We start from the raw sequence: 16,137 nt of genomic DNA, 5'->3' as shown, positions 1-16,137 counted from the left end.
GGGGAGTAACAGGAAGAAAGCCAGACAGTAAACAAGAGAGAATTATTAAGGCGGCCAGGCTAACACAAACACCCACAGGGCATGGCCCAGCCGGGGGCGGAGCCTCGTTCACACAGCCAGGGGAGGGTGAGTGATGCTCAGGCTAGGAGGTCTCAAAATAGCAAGTGGGGCTTGTTTAGAAATTGGGGGACTGCTGAAAAGCCAGGAGTGGTGGTTTGTGGGGGACGGGGTGGCGCGGAGGAGGGGACGCCTATCTTGGATGATAAGGTCTCTCCTCTCCGTGCTGTTTGACCTTTGAACCTATGCCCAGGTAGCTCTGTGATCAGCTAAGCAGCGGGAGGAAGAAGACAGGGGTCCTGCGACAGCTACAACCCCAGGAGTCGGCTCCAGCCGGGCCCGGGTCCTGGAGCTCATGCAAGAGCAGGGCAGTGGCCCACGCCCCTGGCACAGTGCCCCTCCCCTTCAGGCCTGGGTCCCGGGCTGGTGGCGCCCCAGGCCTGTGGGTGCGGCTGCCTTGTTTGGAACCGAGATCACACCCAGCAAGGGCTGGCCTGACAGGCTCCGTCTGGCACCTTCTGGCTCCGGAAGAGCCTTTGCCCTCTCCTGGGAGAGGACGTGTGCCACTGGCTGGGTCTGGGGCCTGGGCTCAGAGGAGGGGACTCAGGTCTGGGGCCTGAGACGGGGAGGAGGGAGAGGAAGGAGGAAGAATAAGGGGATGGGGCGGGCAGGGGTCACGGGCACCACAGTCTCCGTGTTATACAATGTAAACCACCCCCGTGGGAAATACACGGTGGCTAGATAAAAGGATTCAGGAGCTGGACGTCTCCTGGATGCCCACTGGGGTGCATTTGCTTGGCCTACATAGATGGAAACCTGTAAGAAACCCATTTCTCGGCCAGGCCTGGGTACGGTGCAGCCAAGTTAACACAGGGAGGGGTGACCCAGGAAGGTGCAGACCCACCCACGGCTGCCAGTGCCCGGGGAGGCCTGGGGACTCAGAATGCCCCAGGAATGCGTGGGCCATCCTCCTGCTGTGGGCGTGGCCAGGGCTCCAGCGGCAGCCCCTCCCTGCAGCCCGGGAGGCTGAGCTGCTCACACCTTCCTGGGATGCTTTTAGCCGGAGAATCTGGGAGCTGGGGCAGCAGAGCAGGGCGGAGGGCCAGGCCTCTGGGGGCCCCTGAGTGGCTCCCACTGTGCCGTGACTTAGGCCACCCCATGTGGCCAGACCTTCCCAGCCTCCTGTCAGAGGGATTCCTGGGCTGAAGCTCAGAACCTCCAGGGGGAAGCACCCGGACCCAAGGTGTGTGTGTGAGGTGTGCTCGGGCTGGAACCTGCCGGGTGGGTCCAGGGACAGACAGTGGGTCCCTGGTGGCGCCCACCATCCCAGGCCTGGCCCCCTCCGGCTGCGTGCACCCAGGTGGGAGAGAGCAGGGCGTGCCCTCCCCCCACCACAGAGCTGCTGGATGAACTCCTGGGTCAGCGGTCCTCCCCAGGTCCGCAGGGGAAGTGGCACGCCGTGGTGTAGCTCTGAGCTGAGGTTCCCTCCCAGCGGGACCACCTGGACGGGTGACTTAGAATCTTAGTTCTCCATCTGAAAAAGGCTTCCACCCTTACCCGGCTCTTGTAATTTTAACGTTCAGACGATCTGCATTTATAAGAAGCGTATGAGTGGTGGCTATTCTCGTTCTTATTAAAAGTAAATGGGAAAGAATGAAAGGAGTGAGTTCTCTCCATGTTATGTTCGAGTCGTATGAGGTTCTAAACCTTCAGCCGCTCCCCTTGAGGCTCACAGATAACCTTCTACTCGGCACCGGTGACACCATAGCCCCTCGGCGGCCAGGTCCCTGTTTAAACACTACGTGTATGAGCTCCCCACCTTTCCCAGCATCCTCAGGAAGCTGGGTACTTATTATTGTACCCATTTTACATATTTTTAAAGTGAGGCTTCTGGCTGCGAAGCCAGCCTTTGAGCACCGCATCCTTTCAGCCATACCTCGGGCTCCGGCTGCAGCAGGGCTGCCCTCACCTCTGTCCTTTCCCCCAGGTCACCGCGGCCACTCAGCATGTCCCAGCAGCACTCGGACAGCTCCTTGGAGGAGAAGCTCCTGGAATACCGCTTCCACTCTGAGCTGCATCTCGACACCGAGGGAAACCCAGCGTCCGGGCTCCCGATGGTCCGGGGCTCCCTGCAAAGCAGGAGCAATGCCGCCTTCCAGCCCGACGCCCCGGTGCCCCCGTCGCCGTCCCCTGAGCCCCAGGAGCTCAGGACCATCGTCCTGAGCACGCAGAGCCCGGCAGCCCTCAAGATGGGCACTCAGCAGCTGATCCCCCGGAGCCTGGCTGTGTCCAGCAAGGCTAAGACCCCGGCCCGCCATCAGAGCTTTGGGGCGGCCACGCTCAGCAAAGAGGCTGCCCGGCGGGACCCCCGGCTCCTCCCGGCCCCCAGCTTCTCCCTGGATGACATGGACACGGGTCCTGGGGGGCTGCTGAGACGAAATCTGAGGAACCAATCCTACCGGGCGGCCATGAAGGGGCTGGGGACCCCCGGCGGCGAGGGCGGCCCCGTCCAGCTCAGCCCCAAGATCCCAGCTCTGGCCGAGGAGCCCAGCCAGCCTCCTGCTCGGTCCACGGCCAAAAATAAGGTAGGGGGCTCATCTGCCTGGGCAACGGGGCGGGGGCCGTGCCTCAAGGGGACTCGGGAGCTTGTGGGCGGGGAAGGGGCCCGAACACACCTTCACGCCATCATGCAGCCACGCACCTTTTGCAGGCTCCTGGGAGGGTTTATTCCAGTGAAGCTCTACAGCCAGGCCGTGAGCAGAGTGTGAATGTCCCCATTTTATAGATGAGGCAGCTGAGGCTCAGGAAGACCGAAGGTGTTAGCCAGGACCCCGGCTCTCAGCCACAGCGGGGAGCGGAGCCCGGGGAGGAACCAGCCCTTCTCTCCAAGTCGCTCTGAGCACGGAGGGGGAGCCAGCCCATCTGAAGGGCAGATTTCAGTCATGGCTTTGCAGCATGGACTGGCCTGGGGTCTGTCTGCCCGAGGGGCGCCCGTCGGGGACTCAGGAGGGCTTGTGGCAGCTCAGAAGTCGGATGCTGCCCTGCACGCTCTCCCTCCCTGCCCTGCCTGACCGCCGGCTCAGGGCTCTCTGTGCCCACAGGCACCGTCCCGGTGGCCTCCTCCACCACGGGCTTCTGCCCAGACCATGAGCCCTGGCCCTGATCTGGGGAGAAGCCCAGACCACCTGTCAGAATGCTGGTGACCCAGCGTGCAGAGGGGCAGGGCAGGGAGGACCGCTGTCCTTGGGCTAGAGACACCCCTGGCCTGCGAGGCAGGGCACAGCCCCTGCCGTGCACGCCAGAGAGCCTGGACCCCGACACCTCCACGCCCACCCAGGGCCAGGCCTGCAGGGTCCATTGTTCATTCATGCTTGATTCATGTAGCCAGCCAGCGTTTCCCGAGGCCTCACGCACCCAGTGAGCAGAGGCCCCAGGAGAGCTCCCAGGGGTTAAAGTAGAGGCGTGGACACAGGATGGGAGCCAGGTGGAGGACGGGCTGCGGAGACAGCGGGTGCCCGGGCCTGGAGGTGGAAGGGGTGGGGGCGCTGGGGGGTGCCGGGCGGGCAGCAGGGAGAGCCGGGTGCGCCTGGGAGCACCAAACGTTCCAGACCAGCACGGGGAGTTTCAGGCTCCAACTTATTTCGAGAAACCAGCTCCCGCTTTCCTGGAACCCGTGCACCTGTGGGTCAGGGGAAATGGTGTCCCAGCCAAGGAAGCGGGCTCTTAGTGGCAACTGGAAGGACCAGGGTATGGGGCCCTGAGAGCCCTGCCCGCCCCCCAATTCACCCCTGCAGCCCCACCAGCAGCTGCTGGGCCCCCGGGCCTGTGCTGGAGCTGGACGCCAACCTGCCAGGCTCTGCTCTTCCTGCCACCCCAGGTCCCGGACTCGTGGGGCCCCCGTGCGGCCCTGGCTCCCACCTCAGTGTCCCTTCTAGGCCATCTCCCAGCCACACCTGTGCTGCCTCGGCTTCCCCCCAGGCCCACCTTCCTGACCATCTCCTCTCGGCAGCCCTCCTGGGCCTGCCCAGCCCTTGGTCACCTGCCCTGCCTGCTCTGAGCCCCATCCCACCCCGTCCTACCTGCCCTGGCCTCTGCCTGGTGGCCCCGCCTCCTCATGGAGCCGACATTTATTAAGCGCCTTCTGCATGCCCAGCGTGGCGTCACGTGTGGAGGGTCTGGTCTCTGGGCCCAGGTGCAGGGACTGCTGCCCGCCGCCCCTCCTCCCCGCTGACTGCCGTGTCTCTGGGTCTCTCTGCACAGAAGACGCTGGGGCGGAAACGTGCACACAAGGGCTCCTTCAAGGACGGTGAGTGTGGCCAAGGGGCGCCGTCGGGCGGCACTGCGGCCGGGCTGGGCCCTGGGGAGGCTGGTCTCACTCGGGCATCCTGGGGGAGACGGAGAACTACGTGCTGGATGGGTTCCCTCTGGGGACTGGAGGGCCTGGTGGCCCGTCTGACCCTGCAGCTCTGATGGGCCTAGAAAGTTCCCTTGGACTCCGTGCTCTCGTGGGGGCAGCGGGCAGACAGAGCCTCCACACTCTCCCTCAGCAGATGTCTGTCAAGCACGCTGTGTGCGCCAGGCCCTGCCCGTGGGACCAAGGCCAGGCAGAGGGCCCTGGGCCTGGGGTGCAGAGACACAGGCCACAGGGACCCAGTGTTAAAGGCTCAGGGGCCGTGGGTGACATCTGGGCTGTGGCAGGGCCCGGAGCAGTGCCTTCAGCCTGCCGAGGGGTGGATGCCAGCAGTACCCTATGGGAGTTGGCGGGTAGGTGCCCGCCCAGCCTGGATGCAGCAGCCAGTGGGTGTAAGGGGCCCCAGCCAGAAAGGGCCCCCTCCCTGCCAGCCCCAACCTCTGTGGACAGCCACAGGTCCGGGCATGGGGAGGCCTCAGGATCGGGCCTCGTCCCCCAGGACAGCAGCAGTGATGCCCCAGGTCTCGGAGCCAGGGCGGGAGGGAGCTGCAAGGAGGGGCTGCCTCAGAGCCGTCCCGAGCCGCGCACCCGCCCAGCGGGGCTGCTGAGCGCGTGGCCACTGCAGAGCCGGAGAGCGGGAAACCTCACCTCGGGCTGGGGGGCTCTCAGGAGGCGGCCTCCAGCGCCCTTGGCCGACCTGGGGACAGCCGCTGCCCAGTCCCCCTCCCCAAGGCCGTGCAGTTTGGCCCGTGCCACTCTCTGATGTGTTGGCTCAGCCCTGATCTGAAGGTGCCACGTTCTGCACGGGGATGCCACCCCTGCCCTAGGCTCAGCCAGCTCAGCCACGGGAGCCAGCCGGCCCGAGGGGAGCCTGCTCTGGGGGGCCCTGTACCACCTGACGCTCTCAGGGCCTCCTCGGGGAGGACTCAGAGTGTGGGTTCCCGGGGGGCCAGGACCGCTCAGAGCCCCCATGCAGGTGACACACACCCCCTCTCCCCAGATCCCCGGTTCTACCAGGAGATCCGGGAGCGAGGCCTGAACACCATCCACGAGTCCGACGATGACTTACTCGATGAGTCCTCCAGCCCTGAGGAAACCCAAAAGGTGGATGCCCGCATCGTGGTCAAGAGCTACCGGCCCCCCCAGGTCACCTGGAGCCAGCTCCCAGAGGTGGGGCCGGGGTGGCGGGGAGGGGCCCTTCTCCCGACCCCGTGGGTGGTCCTCCCGGTGAGGGGAGCGGCCTCCTGGAAACGCCCTGTCTGTGCCCAGCTGGCAGGGAGATCTTCCTGGTGTCTCAGAGCTGCCCTGCCCTGCGGGGCCCCGTGGGGGTGGTCGCTGCGGTGGGGAGAGGGGTTAGGGGCATGTCATCTGTGTGTATGTGACGGTCGTCCCACGGGTGAGCCCCTCACCCTCCCCGAGCTCCCTGCTCAGGCTGACCTGTAGGGACCTGGGGGCACAGGGGACCTCCTCCCAGGGCGCTGTGCCCAGAAAGTGCCAGGAGGGTCCAAGTGAGGAGGTCAGAGGGGAGGGGAGAGGCCTGGCCGGAGCTGCGCGCCACTGCCAGGCGCCCCCTCGCCTTCCACGTCTGAAAATGGGGCTGGTCCCTGCCCTGCAGGGCTGTGGATTCTCAGTGGAGAGCGTGGCTGGGACAGAGGCGCCGGTGCTCCAAGCAGGTACCCAGGGAGGCAGCTCTCGCTACCCCAGGAGGGCGCAGCTGGCCGTGGCGCAGACAGACTCCTGACCCCGTCCCCTGGGAGCCGAGGGACGGAGCTGCAGTGCGGGCTGTGGGCGCGGTGGGCAGCAGGGAGGGGCATCTGGCTGTCCCTTCTGTCTGCGGTACAACAGGCCTCCTCATTTGCATCCCGTGGGGCAGGAGAGGGGCCGAGGCACCGTGACCGCCCAGCGAGATCCAGGACACTGCATGCCATGGGGCCGCCGGCCAGGGAGGGCCCAAGACGGGGCGGGGGTTAGGGCAGTAGGGCAGGCACACGAAAAGTTCCGGAAGTGCACGTGTGTTCCCACCCGCCAGGTGCCAGCTGTGTGCCTGGAGGTGCATGTGCGCAACCTCCCGGGTCAGGGGTGGGATCCGGGACAGTTTATCCTAGAAACGCTGCCGGAGGTTCTGCTCCCGTCACCTGAGCTCAGGTGTCTCGGCCAAGCCTCTGGGTCCGAGGACGCGTAGGATTTACCTTCCCAGCTCAGGCGCTGCTGGCAGCCTCCGCCCAGCCCACTGGGGAGGGGAGCACGAATCAGGTGGCCCTGGTCCTGCAGAGGGTCGCCCCCGGCAGGCTCTGCAGGCACTCGGCGGGCATACTGTGGCCGAGTGAGCCACGCTCCAGCTGGGGCAGCCGGGGGCCAGGGGGCCTGAGGGGTGGAGAGCGGGGCAGTGCGCCATGCTGGAACAGTGTCACCCCTACCTCCGGGCAGGGTGCTCGCTCACCTGGCCCAGGTGTGCCTGAGTCGTGGCCCTGTGCTCAGCACGCCCCTCAGCTTTCCCGGGTGCTTCTGAGTCTCTCCACCACCTCCCAGCCCCCGGCGGCTCTGTGGGACAGAGCCCCCGTCCCACCCCTGGAGAGGCCTTTCCCTCCGGACTCCCATGCCCTTCCTCGGCTGCCCCAGGGCCCTTCTGAGGGGGGAGGCGTCCTTGGAGAAGAGAGACCTGGGTGAGGGGACCGAGCAGGGACAGGCCAGCTCGGCGGTCCCAGATGTCCCACGAGGTGCAGCCTGCCCGGCCAGCCCGGCGTCTCTGGCTCCGTGCCGGCTCTGGCCCGGTGGCAGGATGAGCTTCCTGTGACTCGAGCCCGTGCCGTCCTCAGGTGGTGGAGTCGGGCATCCTGGACAAGCTGCCCGCCGAGGAGCACGAGAGGCAGGAGGTGAGGGGTGGGCTGGGGGCGTGGCCCTACTTCTGACACGCCGGTGGGGGGCGCAGGGACCACAGCCCTGGCGACGTCGCCCACTGGCCCATTGGCTGCCTCCCGGTACCCAGCAATGGCTGATGCCCTGGCTGGGGTGGGGGCTGGGGGGGCTACCGTTACCCACTTTCCGGGCGAGGGTGGGAGCCCTTGCCAGCGCCACAGCTCATCAGTGGCTGAGCCAGAGTGCAAGCCCGGGACTCGGGCTCACGTCCCCACGGCCGCGCTGACGGCCCCAGCCTGCGTCCTGTCCAGGGGGCCCGAGTCCCGACCTGCCCCCTGCCCCCCAATCATATCCCTGCGGCCTGAGCACTGGTCACCCGCGCACCCTGGGCCAGGCCCCGTGTGTGGCAGGGCAGCTCCAGGCAGGGCCTGGCGGGCACAGCTGCCCCAACGTCCGCTCTGCTCTCGCCCCAGGCCATCTTCGAGATCCTCACATCCGAGTTCTCGTACCAGCACAGCCTCGGCATCCTGGTGGCCGAGTTCCTGCAGTCCCGGGAGCTGCGGGCGACCATGACCCAGACAGAGCACCACCACCTCTTCTCCAACATCACGGACGTGCTGAGCGCCAGCCAGAGGTCGGGCCCGGGCCCAGCCCGTCGGCCCAGCCCCCGATGGCGCAGGCTCTCGAGGGCGGGGAGGCTGGGGCTCTGGGTGACCCCGGTCTGCAAGTGCGGATGGACGGCCTGGAACAGCCCTGGGGGGCAGGGAGCGCGAGAACCTCACGGGGCCCGCGGCCACCAAGAGCTGGCCCTGGGGACGTGCAAGCGCAGAGGGCCAGTGACGAGGCGTGAGGTGCCCGCGGGACGGAGCAGGCTGGAGGCGGCCTTGAGTTGCAGCCCCGGGTCGTGTTCCGCGCCGAGGTGTTTGGTGCCTGGCCCAGGGCTCTGGTTGCAGGGCCAGAAGGTGGAGGACGGGCCGGGTGTGTAGCTGCAGGCCTGCCAGGGCCTCTGTGTGTGTGTGTGTGTTTACTCCCATGGAGGGCGAGGTCCGGGTAGCACCTGTGTGGGTCCAGCCCCTCACTGCCCTGCACCCTAGGCGACCCCATAACACCCTGTGGCGTCGCCCGGAGCCTCAGCGTCCCCTACCTAACCTGAGGGGGTGGGTCCCATTCCTGCCCCCTTGCAGACTGGGGTGAGGCCTATGGGAGACGATCAGGTGTCAGACCCCAATCACCTGCAAGGAGCAGAACCCCTGCCCCTGCCTTGCACCGGGCAGAGGCGGCCGGGGCTCCAGGCGGCTCCCAGCAATTCTGACCCAAGTCCCAGGGAATCCAGTCAAAGTGGCAATTTTTTGTCCTACCGTCTGCTCCCCACAATGCTGGCTAGAGTCTGCGAGACTCTAGCAGGAAGTGGCCTTGGATTTGGCCATGGGTATGTGCCCAGTTATTTCAGGTTTAAGGAGCTGATCTGTCCTGGGGTTTTCCCGGGGGGGGCCCTAGCAGCTGACCCACCCAGCACCTGGTGTGGGTGCATCTGGGAGCCTTGCTCTGTGCGTGTGCGCGTGTGTGCGTGTGTGCGCTCACACGCGCAGGGCCATGGACAGACCAGCAGCCCTTGGGCCTCACCGTCGCTCCCACAGGTTCTTCGAGGACCTGGAGAAGCGGCACAGGGCGCAGGTGTGCGTGGAGGACGTCAGTGACATCCTGGAGGAGCACGCCGAGCGGCACTTCCACCCCTACGTCTCCTACTGCTCCAACGAGGTCTACCAGCAGCGCGCCCTGCAGCAGCTGACGTGAGCCAGCCCGGGGCCCGGGACGGGGCTGGCAGGGGGTGGGTGGGTGGCCTCGGGAGGCTCCGGGGCCCCTTGCCGCGGGGCACGTTGCTGCTTGCAGCCCGGCTTCTGCAGCTTCCACCCGATTTCTCCTGATGGACTGGCCTCGCCTCCCGCCGTGGCTGAGAACCCCTTTCCCTGTTGCAGGAGCAGCAGCGCTGCCTTCCGAGAGGCCCTGAGGGAGATCGAGCAACGGCCCGCGTGCAGGGGTCTGCCCATGATCTCCTTCCTGATCCTGCCCATGCAGAGGGTGACCCGGCTGCCCCTCCTGACGGACGTGAGTGCACAGGGCGGTGGCCCGGGGTCCATCTGCAGGCAGAGAGAGCATTGCTTCCTCCTGCCCTTTTCCCCCCGCTCCGTCTGTCACGTATGGTTATGAGGACAATTACAGGACGGCTTTAACGGCCACAGTGACCGTGGCCGCTGTCAGCAGCACCGCCCGCGGAACTCCCTCTGCCGGGAGCTGCTCCGGCACTTGCTGGATTTTGTCCATCTGCTTGACGGTTACGGGCTTCGTTCGTGTCCTGAGTCTGATCCGGTGTCGCCCAGACCCCTGCCGAGCATCGGTCAGGGTTGTTGCTTCCCCCTACCCTCGGCCAGTTGTCCTGGGCGTGGGCCCGGGGTGACCCAGGCACCGTCACCATCCCCGTTTTGTGGACAGAGGGGCTCCGAGGGGCTTCCTGGAGTGGCTTGTGCTCTGAGATGCCAGCTCATGGGGCAGCGGGCCTTGTGGGGTGAAAGGTACACGTACACACACGTGCACACAAGAGCCCGCACGTGGCAGGAGCCCAGCTGAGCTCTGAGAGGCAGCACGGGGCCCGTGCAGAGCGGGTCAGCATCCCAGGCAGACAGGATATCAGACCCTCCGGGCCCTCGGGGAAGTGGAGAAATAGAGGCTTCAGGGGCCTCCCAGGCTGGAGCACCACAGCCAAGAACTGAAGGGGTGGGGCCTGGGTGCCCCCCGGGGTCTGGCATTGGTAGGGGAGCCCCTGCCCCAGGCAGGCCCCTGAGCCGGGGTGCAGAAGGCCGCGTGTGGCTTCTCACGTCTGGTCTCTTCCTGCAGACACTCTGCCTCAAGACTCAGGGCCACCCCGAGAGATACAAGGCCGCCAGCCGTGCACTCAAGGCCATCAGCAAGGTGAGGGGTCCAGGGTAGGGGAGGCGGCGCCCAGCCCCAAGCTCTAGCCCCACGCCCACCCGTCGGCAGAGACCCTGAAGGCGGGGCAGAGAGGGTCTCCAGACGGTCCCTCGCAAGCTCCTCGTGGTGCCGGTGGGGAAACTGAGGCTCAGAGAGAGGGCCGCTCACACAGTCGCTGAGCCCGGGGCGGGGCAGGGACCAGGACAGCCGTGAGGGCCGCTGTCGCGGGGGGCCAGGCTAGGCTGGACGGGGCGGGCGTGGGGTCTGGCGCCAGGCTGTGGGCCGGCCCTCAGCACTTGTTCTCGCGTGCGCGCCGCGTAGCTGGTGAAGCAGTGCAACGAGGGGGCCCACCGGATGGAGCGCATGGAGCGGATGTACGCGTTGCACACACAACTGGACTTCAGTAGGGTCAAGGTAGGCGGGCCCCACCGGCCCCTGACCTGTCCCCAGGCCCGGCTCTGTGCGGTCAGGGGTCCCCGCCCCCCAGTGTGCAGGCTGGAGAGAGGCCTCTGGGGGTGACCCCCTGCCCCCCGCCGGTGAAGCCCAGGGCCGGGCCTCCGCCTCGACCTCTCCAGGCCTCTTCCCACCTGAGAGCGTGCTCCTTGGCCTCAGGTCTCAGCTCCACCGCCCCCTTGCCTGCGGTGGGTCTGCAGCGGCAGAGGGCAGACCCCGGGGCCGGTGACGGGGAGCCAGTGGCAGGCCCGGTGGCAGGGCTCAGCCTGGGCCCAGGCTCCTCGTCAGCTGTGCTGGGAGCGGGGGCTGGACCATCTCAGGGCCAGCTCAGGCTTCCTGCTGGGGCCAGGATGGGTCTGTTGGTCCCGGGGTCGGGGGTCTAGGCAGCCTACAGCTCCACCCAAGCAAGCAGAGCTCAGACCTCTGCCCACACGGCTCCCCACCATCCCACAGACCAGCCCATCCTTGTGCCGTCCAGGGGCTGCCCCAGCAGCAGCTCGGGCCGTCCGGCGAAGTGGGAGCTGCTCTCTGGAATTGGGGCCTGGAGGCAGCCTCCGCCCCGCCCCACTGCCCTGGCTCTCCCCTCCCCCCACGGCCTGGCTGCAGCAGAGCCCCATGGGCATGCGGGTGGGCAGGAGACTCGGGGACCCAGGGTCCCCGGGGCAGCTCTGTGGGCCCGGCCCCAGCTTATCATCAGTCAGGCTGAGCCGCTGAGCTCTAGCCCCCAGAGGCGGCCCGGCAGGCCGGAGCCCATGGGAACCAGTGCCGTGGGCGGGGCCGGAGGGCCGAGCAGGGAGGGCACAGAGGCTCCGACGAGGGCCGCAGGCTCCTTGGGGTGAGTCAGGGTGGCTTCACAGAGGAGGCGTTTGGGTGATGACGGCCACGGACCCACTGAGCCCACACCCTTGGCCGGGGTCTTGAGCCTCTCCTCGGCCGGGCAACAGATGTCACGTTTGGGGTGAAATACGCCCCCGACCAGAGCAAAGACCCAACCCTGGGCCTGGCTGACCCCTGAGCGGGCCTCTCACCCCTCTACCCCCACATCTCGAAACGGGAGGGCATGAAGGCAGGAGAGCAGCTGGGCCAGGTGGGGGTGCAGGGGCTCAGAGCCCCAGGAGGGGTGAGGTGTCCGGTGGGGCGTGTCAGGGGGGCAGAGGCTGGTGGGCAGGGCCTCCTGGCTCCGTCCCCACCAAGCCTGCCCTGCCTGCCCCTCCCCTTCCGGCTTGACAGGCCAGCGCGCCAGCCTTGCTGGCGGAAGGCTGTCTGAGCACCGGCCATGGCGACATGGGACCCATGTGGCGGAGGCAGGGGTGTCTGCCTCAGCCGGGCCTGTTCTCTGGGCCGCGGAAGGGGAGGGAGCTTCGTTTGCAGCAAAGGCCCCTGGATGCCAGAGGTGGCCCCGCAGATCAGGGGTTCCTCACAGCCTGCATAGAAGCAGCCGATCCGAGCCCCCTGCTTGGTGTGAGGTGGGCCAGGAGGCTTCCCCAGAGCAGCCTTCGTCCCCTGGTTTGAGGGTAGCCCTCGGTAGGTGCCCTGTGGGCCCCTGGGCCTGGCTGGAAGCAGGGCAGGCCTGTCCTAGGTTGCTGCGCAAGGTCTGGGCCTGGGCCAGGCACAGAGCAGCCGCCCCCTGGGCTCCTGTCCGCGGCCTGAACAGCCCTTTGTCTGAGGCCCGGACAGTCACACTCCCTTCCTCGGTGCAGCCCAGGGAGGCCTGGTCACCCCGTTCCCAGAGGCAGGGCTCAGTCCCCATGGCTGCACATCCCTGCCACCCCGCCCGGGACTCACCCCTGTCCCCGCTCTGCCCCCAGTCCCTCCCACTGATCTCTGCTTCCCGCTGGCTGCTGAAGCGCGGGGAGCTCTTCATGGTGGAAGAAACCGGGCTTTTCCGAAAACTCTCTAGCCGACCGACATGCTACCTGTTCCTGTTCAACGACGTCCTCGTGGTCACCAAGAAGAAGAGGTGGGCCCCGCCCGTGGTCGCCAGGCTTCATGGCCTCGCGACGGGGAGCAGGCAGCAGCCGTGGCCTTGGAGCCGGGGAGGTGGGCTGGGGCCAGCTCTCGAGAGCATCCTTCCGGCTGGCTGGCCCTCGGGCTGCCCACAGACCTCTGCAGCATCTGGCCGACCGCCTGTCTCCCTACAGTGAGGACAGCTTCGTGGTCCAGGACTACGCCCAGCTGGACCACATCCAGGTCCAGAAGATGGAGCCCTCGGAGGCCTCTCTGCCGGGGGGCGGCAACCGCAGCTCCTTCGTACCGCACGCCTTCCAGCTGACCCTGCTGCACAACAGTGAGGGCCGCCAGGAGAAGATCCTGCTATCCTCCGACTCAGCGTAAGATGGGAGGGCTCAGCGGGGGTGATCCTGAGAGCTCCGTGGGGACGGGATGCCTGATCCAGGGTTCTGGGACAGCCTAGTCCTCAAGCAGTTCACACTCCCGGGAGGGGGACACACCAGCTGCAAAGTGCGCGGCTGAACTGTCCCGTGTGTCCAAGGGGAGAGGACTAAGGAGAAACGAGGCAGGGGAGGGAGCACTGGGTGGGGGCCCTGGGGAGGGGCCTGCGGCAGAGGCATGGCAGTGCCAAGACCGTGAGGCAGGAGGCCCCTGCCAGGAGGACAGTGGGGCTGGAGCACAGGGTGGGGGCCACGCAGGGCAGTGAGGGCAGACGGTGGGGGGACCAGCGCACAGAAAGGTGCTGGCCGGGTCTCCACGCTTCCTCCAGCACGGCCCCCTTTCCAGGTGGGAAGCTGAGGCTGAGCGCTGCTAACAGCAAACTGACGGGGCAGGGCGCTTGGGGTCCGGTGCCAGGAAGCAGGGCAGCCTGGGCCCTGTGGGTGCAGCCGCTGCCCGACTCCATGTCCCTGGCCAGATGTGACTCGGGGTCAGCCTGCCTGGGGGAGGCCTGCCTGCCGCTCCTTCCCAAGCCTGTGACTTCCTGTGCCTCGGCCCCCAGCGCAATGGGTCAGGGAGACCAGAGGGGCCACCCACTTACACCTCCAGCTCCCGGCTGGCTCACCAAAGTGTGCCCGGGCAGCATAATCCTTCATCCCACTGCCTTCCCACCTCGAAGGCTGTGGGGGGCTCAGGGACACCCCGACCCTCCCACCGTGCCACACTGGGTGGGGAGCGTGAAGCGAAGGTCGTCAGCTGGTAGGATCGGCCTCGGGCCTCGCTCACGTGCGCTCTGCCCCCAGGAGTGACCGCGCACGGTGGATCACAGCACTCACGCGCTGGGAGAGGCAGCAGCAAGACCCCACTAACAAAGGAGGTAAGCGCCTGCCCCCCGCCCCCAAACGCAGCAGGGCTCACAACCCCTTCCCGGCCCTGGGCTGGGGGGTGGGCCTGAAGGGGAGAGGTGCTGTCCAGCCCTCTGTCCACCCCACAGCCTGCCCCCAGGGTGACCTGCCAGGTAAGGGGCCCCAGCCCCAGGTACGTGTATGTCCATCTGCACACACAGGCCCAGCGCCGTCTCAGGGCCTCATCCTCCCCGCTGCTCAGTAGCTGGGGAAACTGAGGCCAAGGAGCTGGAGTGGGCTGGCCCGGAGAGCTGTCCCCCGGCTCGGGCCCTGCCTGGCCCCTTAGAAGCTGGGTGTACCCTCTGCTGGTGCTGGGCATTTGGGCCCTGAAAGTGGGAGCAGCAGGTCCTGCAGCCTCTGGAGGGGCCGCAGCTTTAGCCGGAGGGAAGCTGCCACGTGACCGTGTGCTGGGACACCTGGGGGCCCCTGGGCCCCACCGAGACCAAGCCACAGGGGGTGTGTTGGGACTGGAGCCCACCACCTCCCTGGAATAGTCCTGCTCCTGAGGCCTGCCCTCTCTGCCAGACCTGCTCCAGGTGGAGATCACCAAGGCCTACTTGGCCAAGCAGGCGGACGAGATCACACTGCAGCAGGCAGATGTGGTCCTGGTCCTGGAGCAAGAGGACGGTGAGCACAGGGGATGGGCCTGGGGGATGCACGTGGGGCAGGTGGGAGGGGCCGGGCAGGCTAGTGTTGCGTGAGAGCCTGGGGGCCCCAGCAAGGGTCCAGAGCACACTGGCATGGGCAGCTGCCCTGAGTGCCCCCACCCCGGAAGTGGGCATGTACTCACAGTGGGCCTGATTCCAGGGCCCCCTTCAGTACCCTCCCTCAAGGACGTCTCAAATGTCCCCGAGTTGCAGGATCAGAAGTGGGTTCTTGGTCACTCTGTATCCTAAGCGGGAGGGTGGCCCCTGCAAGTACCTGCACAGGACGGACCAAGCTGGTTGGAGTGAGCTCAGCCCCTGAGCCCAGTGTTGGGGCCGAGCACCTGATGGAAGACCAGGTGCCCACGTGACCTTGGGCAAGACGGGGAGGGGGGTCTGCTCCAAGGGATGCCTGGCCCTGGCGTCTTCTGGAACAGCAGCTCCGAGGGGGAGCCGACACAGGGGCCCCTGCCTGGTGCCCAGGAGCCTGCTCTCACCTGCCCCGGGTCTGGGTCCAGGATGGTTCTATGGCGAGAGGCTGCGGGATGGAGAGACGGGCTGGTTCCCTGAGGACTTAGCCCGGAGCATCACCAGCCGCGTGGCCGTGGAGGGCAACATGCGCAGGATGGAGCGGCTGCGGGTGGAGACGGACGTGTAGCCGGATCTGCCGGCACCTCGCCAGGCCAGACTGCGGCCGTGCAGCTTCGGTCCACACTCCAGCAAGTGGAGTCCATCCCCAGGGAGCGCAGTGGGCTTGCTCCCAGGGCCCGAAAGCTCCCTGGCCTCCCAAGGCCCCGTGGGCTGCAGCGCAGGCTCCGGACGTTTCCAAGGAGGAAGGCCATACGCCCTCAGGAGGGGCATCCTCCTGGCAAGCTCAGGAGCCGTGCCAGCCCTGACCCCAGGCTGCATCCCTGGGAGGAGCCCAGCCAGGCCTGCTTGCTGGCCACGCCGTCCCCCAGCTCCTGGCTGCCCCGCCCAGCTCCCTGTGCACCCACAGGGCAGTTATGCCGTGGGCGAGCGATCGAGGCGGATGGCCCTGAGAAGAGCATGGGTGACCTGGAGGGCTCGCCCTCCTGCACCCCTCCTGCCCCAGCCTTGAGTACCCAGGGCTGCCCCATGTTCCCAGAGGAGGGCCAGCTGCCGGCAGGTGACCCTGCAGAGCCAGCACTGGAATTGTGACTTTGAGACATTAAAGTACTTCTTTAGCACCTGGATTTGCACATTTGTGAGCCCCAGTGAAGGCCATACCAGTCCCTGAGAAATTCCCAACGTGCTGTGGGCGGGACTGGTTCCCCCACTCTGTGTGGTCACCTGTGCTGGGCCCCCATTCATGGTCACCCTGTGTTAGTCCTTGGGCCTGCCTCATCTGTCCACCTAGAGCGTCATGGGCAAGCCCATCCCCATGAAGCCCCTTGAGGCTGAGCCTGGCCGGTGGGGCTGGGGGACTCGGGGACAT

At 66.9% G+C, this 16,137-nt stretch overlaps 1 protein-coding gene across 3 annotated transcripts in view; it reads left to right on the top strand.

Moving 5' to 3' along the window:
• Nucleotides 1–15,886, top strand: part of ARHGEF16 (Rho guanine nucleotide exchange factor 16) — a 20,447-nt gene extending 4,561 nt beyond the window's left edge. For 2 of the 3 annotated variants that reach the window (XM_024760334.1, XM_024760335.1), the window contains exons 2-15: nt 2,045–2,642; nt 4,318–4,363; nt 5,469–5,638; nt 7,285–7,341; nt 7,798–7,958; nt 8,962–9,114; nt 9,301–9,430; nt 10,217–10,291; nt 10,613–10,705; nt 12,553–12,704; nt 12,886–13,074; nt 13,936–14,009; nt 14,563–14,664; nt 15,200–15,886. In XM_024760334.1, coding sequence (XP_024616102.1) covers nt 2,064–2,642; nt 4,318–4,363; nt 5,469–5,638; nt 7,285–7,341; nt 7,798–7,958; nt 8,962–9,114; nt 9,301–9,430; nt 10,217–10,291; nt 10,613–10,705; nt 12,553–12,704; nt 12,886–13,074; nt 13,936–14,009; nt 14,563–14,664; nt 15,200–15,339 — 2,121 coding nt within the window. In that variant the 5' untranslated portion in view covers nt 2,045–2,063 and the 3' untranslated portion in view covers nt 15,340–15,886. Of the gene's footprint in view, nt 1–1,266; nt 1,301–2,044; nt 2,643–4,317; nt 4,364–5,468; nt 5,639–7,284; nt 7,342–7,797; nt 7,959–8,961; nt 9,115–9,300; nt 9,431–10,216; nt 10,292–10,612; nt 10,706–12,552; nt 12,705–12,885; nt 13,075–13,935; nt 14,010–14,562; nt 14,665–15,199 lie in introns of those variants that run through there. The other variant, XM_024760336.1, reaches the window with a different exon arrangement.
• The last annotated feature ends 251 nt before the right edge of the window (nt 15,887–16,137 follow it).

This window comes from Neophocaena asiaeorientalis, unplaced genomic scaffold (assembly GCF_003031525.2).
Source record: "Neophocaena asiaeorientalis asiaeorientalis breed wild unplaced genomic scaffold, Neophocaena_asiaeorientalis_V1.1 scaffold489, whole genome shotgun sequence".
Classification (NCBI taxonomy): domain Eukaryota; kingdom Metazoa; phylum Chordata; class Mammalia; order Artiodactyla; family Phocoenidae; genus Neophocaena; species Neophocaena asiaeorientalis.
Note: the sequence above shows the minus strand (reverse complement) of the source record. Positions and strands in the feature narration are given on the sequence as shown.